Consider the following 21208-nt stretch of genomic DNA (forward strand, 5'->3'; position numbering starts at 1 on the left):
CACAGCAAGTCGGAAGCCCTGAGTGCCGTGCTACCCAGCTTGCTTCAGTTTGTGTCGCTTAGTGACAAATGCTGGACGTTTGTGTCCTCAGCCAGTTAACCTTCATCTGCAGGAAGAGTGGGTTGGAGCCAGGCCACCTGGATCATCAGAGACAACTTCCGAAAAGAAAACAAGTTCCCCCCAACGACCACCTCACCACGTCCACCGTCCAGAGAAGGGAGGGGAAAAGGGGCACGTCCATGTCTTCTTCACAGACCTCCCGCTTCACAGAGACTGGAGAGTTGAGGTTATCTGTCCACCTTCACCTCCGTGGTCAGACAAGATGGTGGGGCTTCTCCTCCTTCTTCTCTCCTCCATCTCCGAGTCTCACTGCTCTGTCATTCGCCTCTCGTGAGGGCCTGTGGACCATTCAGCCACTAATAGCAACCATAAAAGAAAAATAAGTGAAAAACAAGAACTGTCAAGTATTAACTGCTGAAGTGATGAGTATTCCAAACAGTATATTTAGGTTTAAATTGGAAAGGGAAGTCGTTAGGTGTTAACTTAAAAAGACATGAATTAATTTATGCACTATATCTACTTGCCAAAATGAGATAGATTTTCATGTGGTCATGAAAGATTCATGATAAACCATGGGAGCAGGAGTAGAGACAGTCACAAACTGAACGCTGATTCATTTTGTGCAGCTCCTAATTGCAGATTAATGCTTTTAAAAAGTGATCGCATTTCTTGAAGTATTTTTCCTTATATTTGCTGTTTAAGGCCAGTGCTGTCTGGCTCACGCACTAGTGACAGCTGTAAAATCTGAATCTGCGTTTGGTTACTGCAGCTCTGGTCAGGAGCACTGTTGATGTCGAGTAGTATTCCCCTTTGTGATCAATCGACCATTCTGACCTCTGGTTTTGACTGCTGTGAAAAAAGAAATCCCTGCACTCTCTGACAGCAAAGCTCACCTATGCCAATCCTCACGAGGCCTCTCCAGTACCTCTACTGACACTCCTAATCCCGATTTGTGTATGTGCTTTACTTCTGTTCACACACCAAGATCTCTGCCTCACAACTCTCTCATAGCAGTTCCCGGTGGGTGTTTTTCATTCTTTTGGGCCGGGGGTTGGCATTTTTCTTTTTCGGGGGCTTATATTACCTTTGACTGATGCTGTTCAAACTTCAAAACCATTCGCTGCTTGGGGGGATAGGGGCTTATCAACTTTTCCAACAAAAGTGCAGAAGAGGCCACTAAATATGGTGATCACGTACATTAGTACTCTGGTTGTAATCTGTCACAGTTCGTCATTTGGTCATTACGATGTGTGAAAAGTCATTTAGACTCCCATGTTTAGGAGCCGCTCTGTTTCATAGTGCCTTGATGCACTTTGTTTTGGAATGCATCGGCTGTATAAGAGTAGAGCTACTGTATAGTACCTTTATAAAGCAGCCATCTTTAGAGGCTTTGGAGCCTGTGAGGCTGAATCTGCTGGCTATAGAAATAGCTTTACACAGAGCTATCACAGTGACCGGCTCTAGCTTAATGTATTTGCCCTCTTGGCTGTGGTTGCTGTACCCCTTCAGAGGCACCTGACTGCCATCATATGGAGTTACTATACTGTTCCTTTACAAAGTCATGTATAGAGCTATGATACACTATCAGTATACAGCAGCTTAATTGGCCATAGAGCGTTTTTAGGGCCACCTGACTGCTATAGTTCTGCCTGAATCGTATGTGTTTGTGTATGGATGTATGTGTGTTTTTTGCGTTAAAACCCCTCAAAGGGAATGTCTTTTAAATGGAGCGTATGAGGGATGACAGCTGTGGTAGCACAGCTGTTTTTCCTATTCCTATGTTGCAAAGGACAAAATCTAGTGTTGTTTTGGAGGCAAAAAAAAAGGGATTTTACTGAAACAAAAAGAATCCATCTTTAACCATCAGTCTGCTTAAATATCAATCTTAGGGAGCAAAGGTGTTCGAAAGAATGTGTAGTTCATCAGTGTTTCAAATGCAACATAGTTAACAAAGCCTCTCTTAATGCCTTAGTGTTACACAGTACGGAGCTCTGATATGTCCCCCTCCCCTTTCATGTACACTCATTCTTACGCACACACAAATAGATCCTCCAAAATATTCACTCCCCTGGGTTTTCTTGGTGTTCTGCAGTAAGTATAGTGAGCTCTAGTTTTGTATTTTTACGTCTTGGAATGATTCGATATTGATTGATGCCTGTTCAATTAAATGCTTGAAAGCCGGTGGGAGTTTTTAGAATTTCAAAATCCTCCGACCTTCGATGTTCACACCCACCCAAACCTCACTGTATTGCTCAGGTGGGAAGATTCACACAATGACTTGAACCTTAATTTACACACTCTGTACAGTTGTTGGTACTCTTTGATGCGACAAACATGCCGGCACAGTAACTGCGGCTCTGAAGGAATCGGACTCAGAAAATAAAAGACGTGAAAAAGTGAAAATAAAGATTTGCATTTCCAATTTGGCTCTCTTCAGTGTTGGGTACAGGTCTGGTCATCTGATGCCGGATGCAGTTTTACTTTTCTGGCATTTGTTTGTCTCTGTCCTGTGCCATTAATTCTGTCTGTATTTCCCTATTTCCACTGTCTGTAAATGAACGCTACACGTGCCTGTGGAAATGTACCCTCTGCAGCGTCCTCTCTTTTCCTGGCTTTGTACGCTAACAGTCTCACACATATACGTAAATATGTAGGCCTACAGTTTGTGCACCTGCACCGAGACATTACGCACAACGCACACACGCGCATACACACACATACACGCACATATAAGCAAACATGTAACAACACTTATTCATGCCCAACTGGGAGATGTCAAGCACTGGACAGAAGTACACCAAGGGCATCACTTCCCAGGTGTTTTCTGTGAGCGGGCGGGGTGTCAGAGGCAAGCTCGGGGAGTGGGTCTCCATAGAGCAGCATGGGTCTGTCAAACCGAAGGTCGTGGAGGAATCATGTAGTGACGTCTGTGTGTGCGTCCCAACGGAAAATGTCCCCTACAGGGGCACACGTATGATTTCTGTGGTTTGACAAAATTTACTTTTGCCAAAAAAAGAAAAAAAAAAAAGAAACAATAGAAAATTGGACCAGCTTGGGGATGAGAGGGAGGGGTCAGCTTCAGGAAACCGCCCTAAAATAAGTATGGGCGGGTTTTCATGAAGCCCCCTCCTGACCCTCGCTGCTTCTGTGTTGGTGCATATCTCTGTGGGAAAGACACGTGTGTATGTGAATCTGTAGTCTGTAGTCTGGTGCTATGTGACCATGTTTGACAAGTGTGTGAAAAAAAATAACATATAGAGAAAAAAAAGTAAAATCAGTCGAATTTTAAGTGAAGTTAAAAAAATATATAGGAATACAGCACTGTTGATAAGTTTGAGAACTGAAGTCAAAATGTTTTTAATTTTTTTTGTTTGGTTTTATTTCTTGTATGTATGTGAGTGTGAATGTTTGTGTGTGTGTGTGTGTGTGTGTGTGTGTGTGTGTGTGGAAGATCTCGCTCCTTCTTTTCTGGGCACTGGTCCATGTCGCTCCATTCTTTTGTACAGATGAAGCTAAAAAAAAAAAATAGAAGAGGGCAAAATTTGTAAAATATTGTGTCTGTGACTCCTTGTAAAATATTTTCAAATCGTTTATTACAGAGAATCAGTTATTAAATAATGTTCATATTTTTCACTTCATTTCAGCGTGTGTGGTTTGGTTTTTCAGTGAGACACAAATGGTGATTCATTAATTTGCTCTGTTAAACTGAAAATATAAAATCTTTAAAAGAATAAATCGTAACTGTAGCTCTATCAGTTGTAATACACAATATACATTTTCATGGTGCAGCACTAAAGGAAAAGTTCAACATTTTGGGAAATACAGTATTTCTTTTTCTTGTCTAGAGTTAGATGAGAAAATCAATATCAATTTCATGACTGTAAAAACAACAAATCTCTGTTATATGGGGGATTCTGTGCCAAACTATTTGTTGGCTGGGACCTGTTGCCCCAATAAGCATATGCCCCAAATACTGAGCTTTTCCTTTAAAAGTCTGAGCGTCATCTGCTCCTAATCATCAAAAAAGACTTGATATACAGTTTCATTACTGACACTATTAAACAGTCAAAATCCGATTATGCAGGAGGGTGATTTTGGTCTAAATTTCTCATGAATGAGTAACGTGTTTATTTGTGTGGCTCCTCTGAGTCATTTATTGTGACTGTGTTGTGGAATCTCTCCGCTGTGAGAGCTTCACAGCGTGTTAAGGAAGTCTGTGAGAGCTTTGTGCCACGTGTCCGGGTCGTCCAGGTAACAGGGGTGACCTGCTCCTCTCATCACCACCACGCTGTGATTGGCCAGATTGCTCAGGTTGCGGAGCGACACCTTTCCGAGCTGAGTGTCCTGGTCACCGTAAATGATCAGCGATGGCACCTGGGGGAACCGTGAGACACAAAAGAATTCAAGCCCAAATTGAAACATGCAGTGTGAGTTAACACAATGTACAAGATTAATAAAAATGCTTAAATATGAGTCAAGCTCCAAAAACGCTGAATCCTACAATTTCCATGATGCAACGCAATAGCATCTTTTCCTTACAGTTTATAACGTATTTTTTCTCCAATGGTCCATGATAAAACTATCAACATCATTTGGAAGCGATCAGGGCTAGTTTCTCAGCTTTTAAAAAGCTCCTCCAAAGCCACAGAAGACATTATACAACTGGTTTCACAAGCTAAGCCATGCTTAGTCAGACTAGTCAAACTGACTTTTTTCTGTAAAATCACTGGAGTGCCTCTTTAAAAAACTTCTACCAAAGCAGATTTGCATAAGTATTATCAGCAAAATGTACTTAAAGTATAAAAAGTATGAAAACGAACGGGCCTTGTCAGTGTTATATTAAATTATTAATGCATTCCTATTTATGTAGGCTACTTTTTCATTACTTTAAACAGAGGTGAATCTAAAACAGTGCAACCTATTTTAAAACCTGATCCTGTGTTTTGTATGTAAAACCTTGATCATCAAAGTAACTAGTACCTATAACTGTCCAACAAATGTAGTGGAGTAGAATAATTTTTAAAAAAGCATAAAATGGAAATACTCAAGTAAAGTTCAAATATCTAAGAATTATACTTAAATACATTACCTACATTCCAGCACTTTAAGAGCAAATGAAGAGCACACATACTGGAAAAAAAAATTTTAACAGGTAAGGAATATAAATTCTCAGCCCATCCTCATACACAGACTGTACCTTTACACTCTGGTACTGCTCTGCTGTGAATTTGTCGGTGCAGATGGGAGCTACAGGGACGTAGGCTCGTATCAGAGCCTGGTGCTGGAGGAGGAAGGGGAGGGAGTACATCCCACTGAGGGATGGGCTGATCACCACCACCGGGCTCAGGCCCAGGCGCTCACACACCTCCTTCAGGAAACCTGCAGGGGCCAGCTCGCCAACCGGTGCCGGGGCCTCGGCTGACTGGGACCGGCCGAGTCCTGTGGACAGAAAGAGAGAGAGAGAGTGAGAGAGAGGGGGGACTTGTGAAGCTGACTAATGAAGGCATGAGAGAGGAAGAAGAGGGCTAAAGGTGGGGAGCAAGAGCAAACCTTTGGTTTGAAGCATGGCCAGATTAACCTGTTTAGTGGCCTTGGGACCCAGAAATCAACCAGCACTCTCCTACTAGAACATTACCTGGCTCCAGGTTTTGAAATGACTTATGATTAACTATGATTTTCACCTTTTTTTTGGACACGAGAACCTTAAGAGCAGAGGTTTTCAAACTGGGAGGCATGGGAGAGTTAGAAGGAAGGAACATGAGGCAATGATACTGTGTGAGGTGAAAGGGCCGGATGCATGGCTGTGTTCTGAAAACAAAGGGAAGCTGTCGTTTGGCCTGCTCACCAGCACGCTCAGCAGTTACAGTCAGCAGTGGTGGCTGTGACACACAGCCCATGGAGGCAGTTATGGTACTTTAAAACCCCTAGCGACCAACTGCCGCAATTTCCATCAAAAATTATAATCCTTTCCTCAGAGTCATAAATCAGTCAAATCTGAACCCACATACATGATACAGATATTTTTAGGCTCAGTGTGAGTTACACTTTCCAAGGATATTATTATCTACGATGTCCATAAATCTGCTTAGAAATCATAGAAAAAAAAGATGCTCCTTAAAACTCCAAAACTTGCCTGAGAATCCTCACATTTTCACAAGTTCCCTTCAGTATCAGCACTATCCAGTGATAGTTGTCTTTACATCCATGTGTACTCTGCAAAAAGGAGCTGCTGATGTTGGAACTAGACGTGCAAATTCCCCTACATATATGCAAGCAATTAAACTTCCAATGAACCATACAGGGCCCCTGGAGGTCTGGAGCCACGGGCAGTTGCCCACTCTGTCCGGTTGGTAATCCAGACTTGTTTGATGGCTGAGTTTGTTCCCCTCAGACTCACCTGGCAGGTCGATTGCGACCGCACGGCAGCCAGCCTTGGCCAGAGTCTCCAGTGTGCCGATGTTCAGCCAGTTTTCTGACGAGAAACGGATGCCGTGAAGGAGTAAAACTGACATCCTCACTTCCCCCGCGGCAGGCTCGCTTTGTCTGTAGAACAGCGGTGCTTTGCAGCTCTCCAGCTGTACACTCCCTTCTGTCATCTTAGCTGCTGACATCCTGAACAGAGAAACTGTCATTTCACTTTACGCTGTATTCACAAATCACACTGCATATTAACACACAAAAACATAATCAGATTAAGTTAATTTACAGTATATAGCTCTAAATTTGTCTGAGAGGGCTTTACAATCTGAACAACATAAGACATCCTCTTCTCCTTAGACCTTCGACTTGGATGACGGGGAAACTCAACAGGAAAGTCTTTAGTGGAAAAAAGGGGAAGAAAGCTCATGAAGATCGAAAGAGGAGGGATCCCTCTTCAAGGACAGAGTAGTGGCAGTTTAATCACCAAGTTGATTAGCTGATCTACAGAAAATTAACTTCCAACTCTAATGATTTTCATCATTTCAGTCACTTTTCAAGCAAAATTACCAAATATTCTCAGTTTCCAGCCTCTCAAATGTGAGGATTTATTGCTTTTCTCATCGTTATATTATTGTGAACTGAATATATATTTGTGTTTTGGACTGTTGGTCAAACAAAACACGCATTTTAGAGGCATCACCTTGAGCTCTGCGAAACTGTGAGAGGCACTTTTCACTAGTGTAGACTACACGTTTAACTGGAGAAGTTATTGATAGATGAATCGATAATGAAGATGATAGTTTGTTCTTGCAACCCTAAAATTTAATCACATTCTGGGCAAAATGTATAACAACAGGAACTCCGTAAATGGGTTACGCTGATATAATGCACTATCATTATTGTTATTATTATTATGGGTGGTAGTAGTAGTAGTAATATTTTTGGTTTACTGTACACTTTGCCTTAAAATTGAGACAAATATACATTTTACATTTTTATTTACTGTATAATTAAATATTGTATTTAGAATGTCTTTATTTACAACTGTTATTCCTCATACTAGTCCTTAGGCACGGCTTTAGGAGTATGCCACCTTGCATTTCACTGTATTGTCTGTACATGTGACAATGAATCCCTATTATGTGGTGTTTATGCCGAACAGCATGTGGTTGTTCTGGGGTTTCCAATACGGCAAATAGGAGCCAACTCAATAAATAATAAACTAGACGGCCACTCGGAGAGCGCCGACCTCCGCCAAGGCCAGTGTCAAACAACATTACTCCTGCTAACAAACAGACGGACCCGGGTGAACCCATAACCTCCTTGGCGCAGGTAACAGCAAGCCTCGGGTGGCAGCTGCTCGTAACAACACGCCAGCCGGGCTTTTATAGAAATAAGTCCAGTGCATGTTAAAGAGAGTCCTGGCCAGCGAACTACTCGGTGCAGCAACAGGCTCAAACGTCCCCAACACGGTCCACACCTCTCTGGCCCGGGCTCCACAAAAAGCCACGCACTGCAAAATGCTCCAGGGGAGACGCGCGCTGCGTTGGGGATTGGACCTGCCCGCGCAACCAGCGGTTGTCCTCAGCTGTTGTCCGCCACAGCTGGAGGAGTTCACGGAGACGTCTTGTCCTGTCCGGTGTGGGAGAGCACGGGAGTTCGCGGTCGGGCAGCCGCCTCAACAGTCTGAACAAAGTCCAGACTAGATGGTTTTGCTTGTGATGTCGAGCTCGCTCTCAGTACTTCTTCTTTTTTTTTTTTTTTTTTGCTCTTCATCACAAAGACGATGAGAAAATGCCCCGCACTTTCCTTACCTGACAGTTCACAAAAACATGACCCGGTGGTTCAACTGCAAACTGACGCTGGACAGTTTGTAGTCCAGACCCAGCGGTAGTTTCACTTTATTTCCCGGAAAACCGGAGAAGGAAAGAAAAAAAGAAGAAAGAAAAAAAACCTCTGGAAATTATTCTACCGACGTCTAGCGTTTGTCCGGAGAATCGCTTTTTATCGAGGCAGCAAATTAAAGCCTCATCACACGTCTGTGTTTTGTGCAGGACGTTTGCTTTAATCGTTGGGTACATTGTTGTCAGAGCGGAGTACCATGAAAAAAAAAAAAAAAAAAAAAAGCATGAACAAGGGCCGATGTGCCACTCGTCATTAATGATTGATACATGTATTGATCGGCTGTGTTTTGGGGATTAGGGCCTCTGTTTGAGTAAGGGCGCAGCGTTGGCGTGTGGGTGGTTGTGTTTTAGGATTTCATGTTTTCTGCGTGGATTTCCAAACTCCTACTGAACCTCTGGGGGATGTTTCTTCTTTATCAGGTCGACCTGTGATCGGACGTTTAATCCCCAAAATCCCCAGAGGATCTCAGTCTGCGGTTTTACTTCCATCCAGTATCATAAAAGAGTCTTTATCTTCCACAGACCACAAAACAATGAAACTGTTTCTGTCCGGTATTCTCCTGGCAGTCGGACTGGTCACTGGTAAGAGCATTTTATTAAATGACTCAAATGTAGAATTAGCCTATGTGTATTGTTGTGAGGACAATGAAGTTTTGATTGTAATGTGTATTTTGGCAGCAGATTGTGAGTAAAAGCCTGTCTAGTGAGAGAGATCCTGTCTAAAAGATTGTAGATTCAACTACAAAAATGAAGAAATCCCCAAACCAACGGATTATTTTCAGTTTAGTTTTTTTTGTTGCGGGTACTAGGGTTACCATGTAATTAATTCCAGTTCTGTATAAATACATACTAGTAATTGTTGTATTGGCAGTAGTGGCAGTAACAGTAGTGGTGGTATGTTTCAGATGTGTTGCTTTAAGCTTTTTCTGCTCTGTGGTCTCACAAACCAGCAGCTGTTAGTCTCTTGGTCCAAAGGTCATATGTGTGCAGGCATATGCCCAAATGATGCAGCTGGTACACGTTAGCACCTGCTGTCCATTTTAAAGCGGGACTAAACATAGGCTATCGATGCGGTCTGAAAAGTCAGCCTGCAGAAACCGTGCGTCCGGTTCTGTTACGCACACACAGGGTACCGGAGTCCTCTGAATGACTTCCAGCGCTCCGAGGGCAGAGAGCTGGTCCCGACCTCCTGGAACTCAGCACGAGTGTTGTTGTTACCGGGACTGAACCTGGAGGACTGTGCCACACGCTGCTCACAGTCACTGGACTGCAGGTATCCACCTTAAAACACTTTAATACTGCAGATTGTGATCATCACTAGGCACCTTTTATTTCCCCATGAGGCCATGATTAAAACAGTTTTATTATTTGTTACTTATAACTTTATTTGTGTTAATTATCATTTCCTGAAATTTTGCAGATCCATAATGAGCTCCGTAACTACATAAATAAAAATAACTGTTGGGTTGCCGTTTAAGAGACATATTATACTATATTTTATTGAAGACTCAATTGGGCTACTCAGCATCAGGCAGACCCATTTATTGATGAGACTAGAAGTTCCTTTTTGACCTTGGAAACATCAGCTGGCAAAACACACAATCCCAGCTCAAGGTCCATTAGTAGCTGTTCAGGAGCTTTCAGTCACATCACCTGACCTTCATCAGCTCAGTTTCCATGGAAATGTATTTGTTCAAATTTACTACTCATCAGTGCTGGCTCAAAAGGTCAGTTTCAAAGGTCATGGTCACTCCATGACAACTGGGCAAACTTCATCTGCTGAGGAAGATGACGTGATAGGGTCAAAAGCTCTAGAACAGCTTTTAAGGGACTTTGTGGTGAGATTGTTCTGCTATTCACTGTGTTGACGTTGTGGTTCACTTTCAAAAGTGAAAAAAAGGTTAATTTAGGGTTTTAGGTTCTTCCCATTTTGCAGCAAGTTCTTAGTGAATTGAGTTTCAAATGTTGCTAAGTCTATTAATATATAGTTGTTAGGCCAGATTTTGTGAAGCTTTCTTCCAGATGGAATAATCCATGACATGGGCACATCCTGATTAAGAAACCATACAAAGGGATCTTTAAATCTAAAGGATATCTACAGTTTATCACAACCTGGGTCTTGTTTTCATAGGTTTGATTATTATCTGCACATAGCCTTTCTAATTATGGCCCTTACAAGTACAGTGGATCAAGTGGATGAAGCAGGAAGTTGCCCTTTAAATTGTTATGGATTTTTCCAACAGGTGGTCGAGTAATAATGTTATATTTCACCCTTGTTTTTGATTCCATTTAATCCTCGCCAACCTCTGTTTAAAACCTTTATGATAGCCTGACTGCTCTTGTTTTTTGGTCCATCTGACTCCTCTTTAGCAATCTTGTCACATTCCCAAATCTCACCAATGAATTCATGTTAATTAATGTGATTATTACAGGTAAACCTTGGGTTGTAAAAAGGCTGAATTATCATCAGAATTTGTGTCCACAAACCTGAAAGGTCTTTTTATTTTTGGGTGACAAAAGTCAAAGTCATTAATGATAACTTATGAAGCCTTTATTTGCACATCTTTTTTTAAACTAGTACCCATTAATGTAGAGACCTTTGACATGAAAATATCTCTTACAACCAGAGCGTTCAACTATGAGACACGTCCGACTGTCAACTGTAAGCATCTGCCCTGGGTGGGTGATGGCAGCAACGCAGAGGTGAAGAGAAACGTGAACTGTGACCTTTACGAGAAGAAGGGTAAGAGTCACATGGTCTCACACTGCGTGACGTTGCAGAGATCACTTTGATCCGTCAGCACTGGAGTCGTTTAACTGATTGTGTTCATTGTGAAGTCTATGTCAGAAAGTGCATCGTGGGGAAAGGGGAAGACTACCGTGGGAAAGTTTTCACCACAAAAAGCGGTCTCACCTGCCAGCAGTGGTGGTCCAAGTTTCCCCATGATCACAGGTGAGACACTCCCCTCAGAGGAATCGTTTTACACCGATGTTTTCAGACTTTCATACAGTGCAGTCAGAAGATTTTAGGACATTGTTTCAGGACATTGAATTGAAAGAAAAGAGCAACTATGAGGATAGATTGTCGTTTCTTCTGTAGGTCTGTTTAAAGGTGTTCACACCCAAGACTCAGAACCGTTTTAAAACATAATCATCCAAGAGTAGAACCATGCAACAGGTCAGAGAAAGTGCACAGCAGCCAAGTCAATCTGGACAGAAATGATTCATTTAATGTCACTGATTATGAATCTCTGACTTTGTCTTGTTGTTTGGATGCTGGGGTCTAGGTTGAGGCACAACTATTGTCCTAAAAAGTTAAAATAACAGCAAATTGAATTGGAGGGCTTTTAAGCGAAGTTGTACATAACTACTTATTGGAAATTTTAAAAGTGTTTTGTATGGAAAGAATTTTCCATAGAGAATTTCCTTTTCGTTTCTTTTCTTTTCTGTTATGAGAAGATTTTTTAAGAATCTTCAGGCACAACAATTAGTAACACACCAAACCTTATGTGACACTGTACTGTAGTTGTGTTCCAGCTGTGTAAGTAGACAAATAATTGATAGCATAATAGCAAAAACTATTTTCCAAGCGATAATATGTCTTAGGCATGTTTCTTCATTTTGTCGTTGTTTCAGTTCTTCTGCCTCCAAAAGGTCAAAAAATAACTATCACAGATTTAAGTTTATGTTAATTTATTCAGTTACTTTCTGTCTCAGTCCCACACTGGTCATCTGAAGTGGATGAAACGTCCCCCTTTAACCTTTAGTCAGAGTCCAATACTCACTGAGTCCATCCAACCTAAGAGTCCATCACTCACTGTAAAACTTGCTGTCTGTCTCAGGTGGACACCCACAGCTGCTAACGGCCTGGAGTTGAACTACTGCAGGAATCCAGATGGGGATCGTATCGGTCCATGGTGCTACACCACAGATCCTGAGCGACGCTATGAGAGCTGCAACATTCCCCAGTGCAAAGATGGTACATGCTGTTCATATCCACGCATTATGCAAGTGTGATGGGTAATACTAAATCTATGGGTCCTGAAATTTCTCAGTAATTTCCTGTCAGTTTTCTACATAATTTGCTACTAATCATGAGGAAAATCTAGACAATATTCAGAAAAAGTACAGATACTGGTAAAAATTACTCTTCCATTAGCAGAGTTTTAAAGAAAGAATTAAGAATATAAATGATTAGTTACACTTACGTACAGTTTATAAGCAGCTGTAGATTTCTAGAGGAATTTCCTTGAAAGAACCTCTTCAGTTTTAATGATGAATTAACTAAATATTCATTTATTTGTTGGGAAATTCTAAACGTTGAGTGTGCTTTACAGTTCTATACACAGAAAGATATTTTTTCTTTTTACACTTCTGCATGTTCAGTTGACCTAATGTGCACTAACTAAAAGACTTTTACTTAAGTAAAAGAAGGTCGTAATAAAACAAGCGTACCAATTAAACGCAGTCTCCATTTTCCCCGTAAGTAGAAAAAAAATGGAATAGTCTTTTCCAGGAACCTTCCTAAGAAATTTTAATTTTATCAGTTCCTTTAAAGGAAATTGCTTTGAAATGATGGGACTTGTAAAATGAAGGGTTTCTGTATGTGTAATGTTTTCTTTTTCTCTTCTCAATTGCCACACCTCTGACTTTGACACCGTGCTTGTGGTTTCATGCAGAGGTATGTATCACATGCAATGGAGAGGACTACAGAGGGCAGGTCGACCACACTGTGAGTGGCAGAGAGTGTCAGAGATGGGACCAGCAGTACCCGCACCAACACATCTACCAGCCTGAAAAGTACTCATACCTTCATTACCGCATCATCTTTCATGCACCTAATTAGCAAAATGAAATTGATAATGCAAACTTACTAACTTGTAAGTTGTGTGTACATGTCAATATAAATGTCACACAGTACGCTCTACTGCTTAAGTCCTGCTAGTCCTTTTTTTTTTATTGTGGACATAAAAATGGCTGATGTGTATTTTTCAGGTATCCCGATAAGAGCTTAGATGATAACTACTGCCGTAATCCTGATGCCTCGCCGGTGCCCTGGTGTTACACCACAGACCCTGAGGTGGAGAGAGAGAACTGCGAGATCAGCAAATGCAGTAAGATGGTGCCTTTGTTACAGTAGCACAATTAGAAATGCTCATAATGTTTTTCGCTATTTTGTGACAGTTTATAGACCAAACCATTAATTGGCAGATGACTCAATGATGTTTTGTATCATAGCATGGGTTTGTTGGATTAGACCTTCACTCTCGTTGCCCCCATTTTGTTTTTGTCATTAGTTCGAGATGTGGGCTAAACTGAGTTGATGACTCAGTTGAAATAAGGGAGTATCATTAAGTCGGTGTAGTTAAAGTTAGAAAAATTACCTTTTTGTTGTTCTTGCAAAGTACCTCCCAAATTGTGAGACATTTCAGAATTGCCCCAACGATTCTGTTTGATATAGGAGTAAAAGTGGATAAAATGTGGAGATGTTTGTCAGTAATTCCAGCTCTGCGTTGTTTCACAGGGCTCCATGTTAATTAAAGGTTAATTAAAATGTTTTTTGTAAGAGTAGTAATGGAAATCATTTTACAAATACACACAAAAACAAAATTTAAAGGTATGGTAGAAGGAAATAGGTATTTTGTACTTGTTTGTGTTTTTTGTTTAATTTAAAATTATATATAAATTAAAAATCAATACCTTTTGGTCAATGTTTTCTGACAATTTTGAAGCAGGGGCTACTAAATTTAATATTCAATAGATGACAAGTCAAACTTACTCAAATGCTTAACTTTTTAGCTGCAGAACATAAATAAATATATAACTCAAACAGGGCATCAGCGTTTTCTCCAAAATTTCGACATGCGTTGTGCTAGATGAGACTGGCAATATTGGTATTTCCACTGAGAGCCGAGATCACTATAGGCTGAAAGTCCGTAGGATAGCACCATCCTGTGGTTTAGCAAGAAAAAACGAATCACTGCTCAAAATCAATTCTCTCTCTCATAATCATCACCAAAAACATATAAAGAATAACAAGAAAAAAGCTCTAATTGTGTGTGTGTGTGTGTGTGTGTGTGTGTGTGTGTGTGTGTGTGTGTGTGTGTGTGTGTGTGTGTGTGTGTGTATTTTATTTTACAAATGGGCTGGAAGAGGAATAACTAAGATCACTGACCTACAGGATCACAGGGACAGTGGCTTCTTTATATTTGAGGACTTGAAACAAAAGTATAAAATCCTCACTGTAATCTTTTCAATTTCACACTTTATAGTATATATATATAGTTTATTATAATATACAATAGAAGAATATTGAAAATTATTTAATCATTTTCATTAAATAACTTCACATAAACATATTCAATCTGACAGCACGGCCACTCTGTAGTTTATGGCCCATTCATTCTGTGTTATCATACTGGAAGTACTGGAACATTGCTGCTGAAACAGACTGGGCTTATAGAAATACCTCCCCAGAAAATAAGATTTTTTCGAATGTAATATTGCGACATAAATTGCAATATCCACAAAATGCTCTCTTCTCCTTAATTCGCGAAGAGTCCTGCTCAGTGGGCCCACATCAACAAACCATCAACCTCTGTTTCGTCCAAAGAAGACCTGTAACACTAATTTTATTTCCTCTTCAATTTGCTCCTCCTGCCCAGCTGAGGTTCGTGTGGAGAAACGGCAGCGCTCCAGCTTCACCACCAATTGTTTCCGTGGCCGTGGGGAGGATTACCGCGGTAAAGTCAACGAGACAACGTCAGGTATCCCCTGCCAGCGGTGGGATGCCCAGTATCCACATGAGCATCCCTTCTACCCAAACACATATGAATGCAAGTGAGTATACAAAAATACAGCAGCATGGAGGAAGGAGGAGTGTGTTTGAAAGGTGAACGTACTTGCGGTTAATTTCCTTCAGTCATCGCCTGTTAGTTTGAAAGTGCTCTTTTTGCTTCACACATGAATATTAATGTCGACATGTCATTGCAGTGAAATTTCTTGCGATCTTATTTCCCCGCTGACAGTTGACAGTAGATGATAGATGGTCAGCAACTCCACATTAAAAAGCGGGTCGCTCTCCGAATGGCAATATGGATGCGAAATGAATATTAAACTTATTTGTGACTCAGTGATCATTCATCATGCCAGAATCAATTATGAGCCTTTCAGTCATCCATTGTTAGTAGACATTACAAGAAGTTTTGGTTTAGTCTTCATATATCTAAATTAAAGGGGCTAGGCAAATAAAGTGTGTCTGTGGAACAGGTCATTTGATGCATCAGTGAGGAGCCAGTGGATATGGTTGCATTGTTGTGTGTTTCACCTCATCCAGGGGTTTGGAGGAGAACTACTGTCGTAATCCAGATGGGTCGGAGGCTCCCTGGTGCTTCACATCTGTGCCAGAGATGAGGACGGCTCTCTGCCTACAGATCAAACGTTGTGCAGATGACATAGAAGCCGAGGGTACAGCTCCTTGTTTCAGATCTGAGCAAAAAACATGAAGTCAGTGAATACTGTAGGTTAATGTTTACATCAGTGGATGAAGATGAGGCCATGTGGTAATTGCCCTAAGACTGTGTGTATATATTATATATATGAGGGCATGCAGGGCTGTAACTGGGATTCTGGAAATACAGACCATGAATGCAAGTTACCTCCAATGAAAACCCCCAACCCGAAACTTTTTTTAACAATATGTATCTTCTGTGTCTTTTATTGGTTTAATCATCAGGGATGGTGCTCATTGAAGAAATACGCTTATTTGCTTTCTTGCCAAGATTTGGATTAAAAGATTAATACCACTGTCATATCTGTCAATTAATCTGTCAGTTAATCATCAAGGTTACTGTCATGATATTAATGTCTTCTTTTTTTTTCAGATTGCTACCATGAAAATGGAAAAAACTACAGAGGAATGGTCCGCAAAACCCGTAAGGGGATCACCTGCCAGAAATGGAACGTTAACACACCTCACCTGACCAAGTACGCTGACCATTAAACAGTTTTTTAAGAAGACCACAGTCTATAGGCCTTGGGGAGATTTAGGACACAGGCGAAACAGCAGCCTTTATATTAAAGTTGTGACAATTATTCATAGTACATACTAATTCTAAGCAGGTTTTGAGTATGCTGTGTGTTCACAGTGGAAAAGTGACAAAATAGAGTATACTGAAAACAGTCAGTATGCATACAAAAAAACTTTTTTTTTTGTATCCATTTCATTGAGAGGTCGTAGAGTCTTTTTCTACAAAAGAAAAATTGAAGAAGAAAAATTACAATTGCTGCCCCACTTATTTATGACATTCATGAGATGCTTATAACTTTAACAAAAAAAAAATCTGTGTGATTTTCCAGGATAAACCCAAGGAAACATCCTGAGGCCAATCTGACAGAGAACTACTGTCGTAACCCAGATGGGGACCAGCACGGACCCTGGTGCTACACCACTGACCCCAAAACTGAGTTTGACTACTGTGCCATCAAACAGTGTGGTACAGATACAGAACTCTGCTTTCTTTGTCTATTTTAAGATCCTTAACGTAGTTTCATGCACAAAATTCATCCAGAGCTTCTGTTTTCTGAAAGGCAATTTAACCATTCATCGGTTTCTTGATGTTTTCAAACAGCTGGAGAGAAAGTGTCCCTGAGTGAATCAGTAGGTTAGTTTCTGAATGAATAGGAAGCAAGATTTCCAAATTGACAACAACTGTCTGTGTGTATTTTTACATTAACATTTAATCTTTCTTCTTCATGCCTTTTTGTGAACACAGAGAAGGTTGAGTTTAGTGAGTGCGGAAAGAGAGAGGACCGTGTCCAGAGGACGAGGCTGCGTATTGTGAATGGGATTCCTGGAAACTCGCCTTGGACAGTGAGCCTCAGAGACAGGTGAGTCTGAGAGCCCATGGTTTTTGGTCTTGAACAAGTTAAATACAATCTGCTGTGCTATGTGTGACCGCTGACCTCTGTGTGCAGGAAAGGAAACCATTTCTGCGGAGGATCCCTGGTTAACCCCAGATGGGTGATCAGCACTAAGCAGTGTTTCTCCTCTTGGTAAAGTTCATTTATTTAAAGGTTTTTGAAGGGTTTCTGGAGCACAACACGTGAGCAGGGTTTATCAGTAGGGTCATTTAAATTCATGAACTAACTGTTGCAAGCAGCCAAAATCCACCACCATACAGACAGAATAAGCGGAAGACATTTGTAATCCCAAAACATAATCCTGTATGCTGAGGTGCAAAACAAGATTTATCATGAAAATGTAAGTTGTTATTTATTCACCACCAGCAGAAGGATTAAAAACTAACCCACGCTAGGAACTAATAGTCAGGATATCCCAGCCTCTGCCGCTTTGATTTGAACCATCTGTAGCCACTCTAGCAGCATTACTCTGGGGATGCCAATGTTGGTCCCCCCCATTGGTCCAGACTGAAATATATCTACAACTATTGGTTGGATTGACATGAAATTTGTTACACAAATCCATGGTGTCTAGACAATGAATCCTAATGGTTTTTGTTAATTCCCTGACTTTTTCTCTACCACCACCATGAGGTTTTTACTGGATGAATTGCCAAGAAATTTGATACACACATTCATGTCTCCCACAGGATGAAATACACTCACTTTGGTGATCCCTTAACAGTACTTCCATCGTAATCATCAGTTCAAATCTTTAATTTTTATGACCAAATACGTACAAAAACAATGAAATTCCCATCAGCTTAAATTGTACTTTGTATTCAGTGCTAATTTGCAGCATGTTAGCAGACTAACATGCCAAACTACGAATGATGGACATAGTGCTTGTATATCCATGTTACTTGTCTGCGTGTGTTCACAGCTACGTGGACCTACCTGGGTACTCGGCCATGATGGGAACACTGTTTCGTGATCCACAAGAAGGAGAGCCCGGTGTGCAAACCATCCCTCTCACCAAGATCGTCTGTGGACCCTCTGAGTCTCAGCTGGTCATGCTACAACTGGAATAGTGTGTACTGTCAAAGTGTCACCAGCATGCACACACACGCACACACACACACACACACACACACACACACACACACACACACACACACACACACACACACACACACACAGGCACTCAGACAGACCAATAATTTCCCTCTGGCTCCCTCTTCTTTCTGTAGCCCTGCCCAGTTTAATGAGCGCGTCTCTCAGATCTGCCTTCCTCCTGAGCGCTACATTGTAGCTGAGGGGACTGCCTGTGAGATTGCTGGATGGGGTGAGACGAGAGGCAAGTGTTATCCTTTAGTAATGATAACTTGACACTGAATTCACTACATGCTTTGCTTCGTGCAACTACAATATGCTTCTACTGCAATAATTAATAATAGATTCCTATGAACAACCATCTTGTTTCTGCCCTTGAAGTAATGTTGCACCTAAATGAGAGAGGTATTCAGACCATTGAGCAACAGATGGCGTTGCTATTTCCAAAACCATTCAACATCTGTCCACCTTTCTTTTCTTTTCCTCCATCTCTCTAAACACATTAGCTGCTAACTCGTTCCTCCTTCTCACTGTTTTTCAAGGGACTGGAGATGAGACTGTCCTTAATGTGGCCCACATACCAGTTCTCAGTAACAAGGAATGCAACAAATACTTCAGAGGTCGTGTTCGTGAGAATGAAATGTGCACAAGCTCTTTCCAGGGTGGAGTAGGTGCCTGTGAGGTATGTGTCCATGCAAAATTATGCAGCGTTTCAAATCTTTACTGTCAATTTTGAGTGAAATATTTGTAATTTTCATTTAGAGCTGCAGCAGAGTTTCTGCAATCACTGACCGTTTTCGTTTTTAAGATCATATTTTGGCATTTTCCCTATAGTAGATAGGTAGCAGTGGAGATACAGACAGGAAACAGAGGGTGGGAGAGAGGTATGACGGGCAACAAAAGTCCCCAGCCAGAATCAAACCAGAGATATTGTTGTTAATATGGTATGCATCTTAAATACTAGGCCACCAGGATGCCTCAACTTTGACCTTTTTCTTTGCCCTTTGCTGCAGTGTCCAATGACATTAAAGGAATAGCTCAACATTTTTCGCTTCTTCCAGATAATTATATGAGATAGCACTCTCATATCTGAATTTTAAAGCTAAAGCTCCATCCTCCAGCTGGTTAGCTTAGCTTAGCATAAAGACTGGAAACAGGGGAAAAGTGTTGGCTCTGCTCAGGCTGGTAACAAAATCTACCTACTAGCACCTCTAAAGCTCAGTAACTACTACGTTATATCGTTTTGTTTTTTTTATCCCTACAAGGAACAAAGCTAGCTGTTTCCAGTCCTTATGGTGAGCTAAGCTAGCTGGCTGCTGGCTCCTGCTTCATATTTACATTTAATCCATACAAAAACGAGATGTAAAAACGACTTTTTGTGGTATAAGGGTGGTTGTGCATCTGTGAGCTTTAAACATGCTGTTAGGCGGATTGTGTTAACTGACGGAGCCAGTCTAGCTGTTTCCCCATTTCCAGGCTAAGCTAGGCTAACAAGCTGTTGGCTATGGCTTCATGTTTACCCTACATGCATGAGAGTGTTATTGATCTTCTCATCAAACTCTTGGCAAGAACGCGAATAAGACCAAAATGTCAAACTATTCCATTAAAGACCAAGAATAATGCCATAAAGTGTGGAGAATTAATACTTGAAATACTGATGGTGAAGAAAATCTTTTGATGATGAAAATCACTTTAAGCAAAGACCGTACAGCTATTTATATTTTGCTATAAATCAAACACATTCACCATTTGGATAATGGAGGTGGGCTGGACAAGATGTGACTGCAAGATGTTTCCAATCTCCGCAGTGACAGTCAGTCATAACAGAGACAAATAATGACTCCAGAGTGTTGTTCCTATGTGTCTGCAGAGAGACTACGGCGGCCCTTTGGCGTGTCAGAACAGGGACTGCTGGGTACTCGAGGGTGTGATCATCCCCATGAGGCGCTGTGGACACCCGGGGCAGCCCAACATCTTCATCCGTGTCTCTGTCTATGTGGACTGGATCAAGAAGGTCATGGAGATGGCCTAGAGACAGATACTGCCATCCAACAAGGGACTTTCAAATCCCTTTGGAGCAGTTGTTCAGTTGACCATTTACATTTTTTTCTTCTCAGATATTTCCTTTACAATTAACATTCAAATAATACATCAAAATGTATAATCACATTTTATTATATCACATTTTATTATGTCACATTTTATTATTATGAGTTTTACCATTACTTTTTTGTAAAAAGATGTAGAAAACATTGCAGGTAGACACGCTTCTTTATGGAGAAATAGTCAAGAAGTTAATTTTTATGTCCATTTACATTCAGTTAATTCTTTTAGCCAGAGTAACTAACATACAGTAAGGTGCATCAGTAGGGTCATTTAAATTCATGAACTGCCTGTTGCACACATTCCCAAAACATAATCATGTACGCTAACATTACACATTATAGTGTGTAGTAAACAATTTAATAAATGTTTATTTACTGCCTATAAATGCTAAATAGGCAGAGTTAAAGTAAAGTGTTTCCAGTTTTTGATATTTATTCACCAAAAAGTAAAAAGATGCAAGGATCCAAACTAATTGTAGCCCCTCAGGGTCAGAGAAGAATGACTGGAGCCAATTAATTTCCACTAAGAGAGGAGGTGTGCGGGGTTTGCGGCACAGTTTTTAAGTTCCTAACATCCCCTGGAAATGCACCCTTTACCACAAAACTGTACACCTCCCCTCATCTCCCTGGCATTGAATGGAGCTCCAAAATACCTTCTTTGCCCCCAGCCTCTAAAGAAATCCCTCCTCTGCCTGTCTTTTGATG

The 21208-nt window shown here is 41.0% G+C and overlaps 3 protein-coding genes across 7 annotated transcripts in view; 2 read left to right on the forward strand and 1 right to left on the reverse strand.

Annotated features, from left to right (window-relative positions):
- The window catches only part of cacna2d2a (calcium channel, voltage-dependent, alpha 2/delta subunit 2a), a 144809-nt gene extending 141151 nt beyond the window's left edge, over nt 1–3658 (forward strand). For 2 of the 3 annotated variants that reach the window (XM_040158697.1, XM_040158698.1), the window contains one exon: nt 113–3658. In XM_040158697.1, coding sequence (XP_040014631.1) covers nt 113–285 — 173 coding nt within the window. In that variant the 3' untranslated portion in view covers nt 286–3658. Of the gene's footprint in view, nt 1–91 lie in introns of all 3 variants that reach the window. The other variant, XM_040158699.1, reaches the window with a different exon arrangement.
- On the reverse strand, nt 3637–8534 carry abhd14b (abhydrolase domain containing 14B). Of its 2 annotated transcripts, none has more exons than XM_040158700.1 (4): nt 8295–8534; nt 6458–6672; nt 5258–5499; nt 3637–4434 (listed from the first exon to the last, which is right to left on the reverse strand). In XM_040158700.1, the coding sequence occupies exons 2-4, from the start codon at nt 6669–6671 to the stop codon at nt 4255–4257; spliced, it is 636 nt and encodes a 211-aa protein (XP_040014634.1). In that variant the 5' UTR covers nt 6672; nt 8295–8534; the 3' UTR covers nt 3637–4254. The 2 variants fall into 2 exon arrangements, with proteins under 2 accessions (XP_040014634.1, XP_040014635.1); XM_040158701.1 differs by lacking the exon at nt 8295–8534 and adding an exon at nt 7961–8287.
- Nucleotides 8535–8665: 131 nt separating this feature from the next.
- mst1 (macrophage stimulating 1) lies at nt 8666–20585 on the forward strand. 2 transcript variants are annotated; one of them, XM_040158458.1, is made up of 18 exons: nt 8666–8966; nt 9468–9657; nt 11012–11127; nt 11223–11337; nt 12227–12363; nt 13064–13184; nt 13380–13498; nt 15050–15224; nt 15721–15851; nt 16268–16370; nt 16743–16879; nt 17015–17047; nt 17159–17273; nt 17361–17438; nt 18229–18375; nt 18536–18642; nt 18941–19080; nt 20269–20585. In XM_040158458.1, exons 1-18 carry the CDS (start codon nt 8918–8920, stop codon nt 20428–20430), a joined length of 2175 nt encoding a protein of 724 aa, XP_040014392.1. In that variant the 5' UTR covers nt 8666–8917; the 3' UTR covers nt 20431–20585. The 2 variants fall into 2 exon arrangements, with proteins under 2 accessions (XP_040014392.1, XP_040014393.1); XM_040158459.1 differs by having other exon boundaries at nt 9513–9657.
- The last annotated feature ends 623 nt before the right edge of the window (nt 20586–21208 follow it).

The sequence above is a fragment of the Xiphias gladius genome, chromosome 21, assembly GCF_016859285.1.
Source record: "Xiphias gladius isolate SHS-SW01 ecotype Sanya breed wild chromosome 21, ASM1685928v1, whole genome shotgun sequence".
Classification (NCBI taxonomy): domain Eukaryota; kingdom Metazoa; phylum Chordata; class Actinopteri; order Istiophoriformes; family Xiphiidae; genus Xiphias; species Xiphias gladius.

Coding starts and splice junctions, on each gene's coding strand:
- mst1 (XM_040158458.1), top strand. CDS start 8,918: ATGAAACTGTTTCTGTCCGGTATTCTCCTGGCAGTCGGACTGGTCACT. Junction 8,967..9,467: donor GGCAGTCGGACTGGTCACTG/GTAAGAGCATTT, acceptor CGGTCTGAAAAG/TCAGCCTGCAGAAACCGTGC. Junction 19,081..20,268: donor GTGGAGTAGGTGCCTGTGAG/GTATGTGTCCAT, acceptor ATGTGTCTGCAG/AGAGACTACGGCGGCCCTTT.
- abhd14b (XM_040158700.1), bottom strand. CDS start 6,671: ATGTCAGCAGCTAAGATGACAGAAGGGAGTGTACAGCTGGAGAGCTGC. Junction 5,500..6,457: donor GGTCGCAATCGACCTGCCAG/GTGAGTCTGAGG, acceptor TTCTGTCCACAG/GACTCGGCCGGTCCCAGTCA. Junction 4,435..5,257: donor AGCAGTACCAGAGTGTAAAG/GTACAGTCTGTG, acceptor CGGTTCCCCCAG/GTGCCATCGCTGATCATTTA.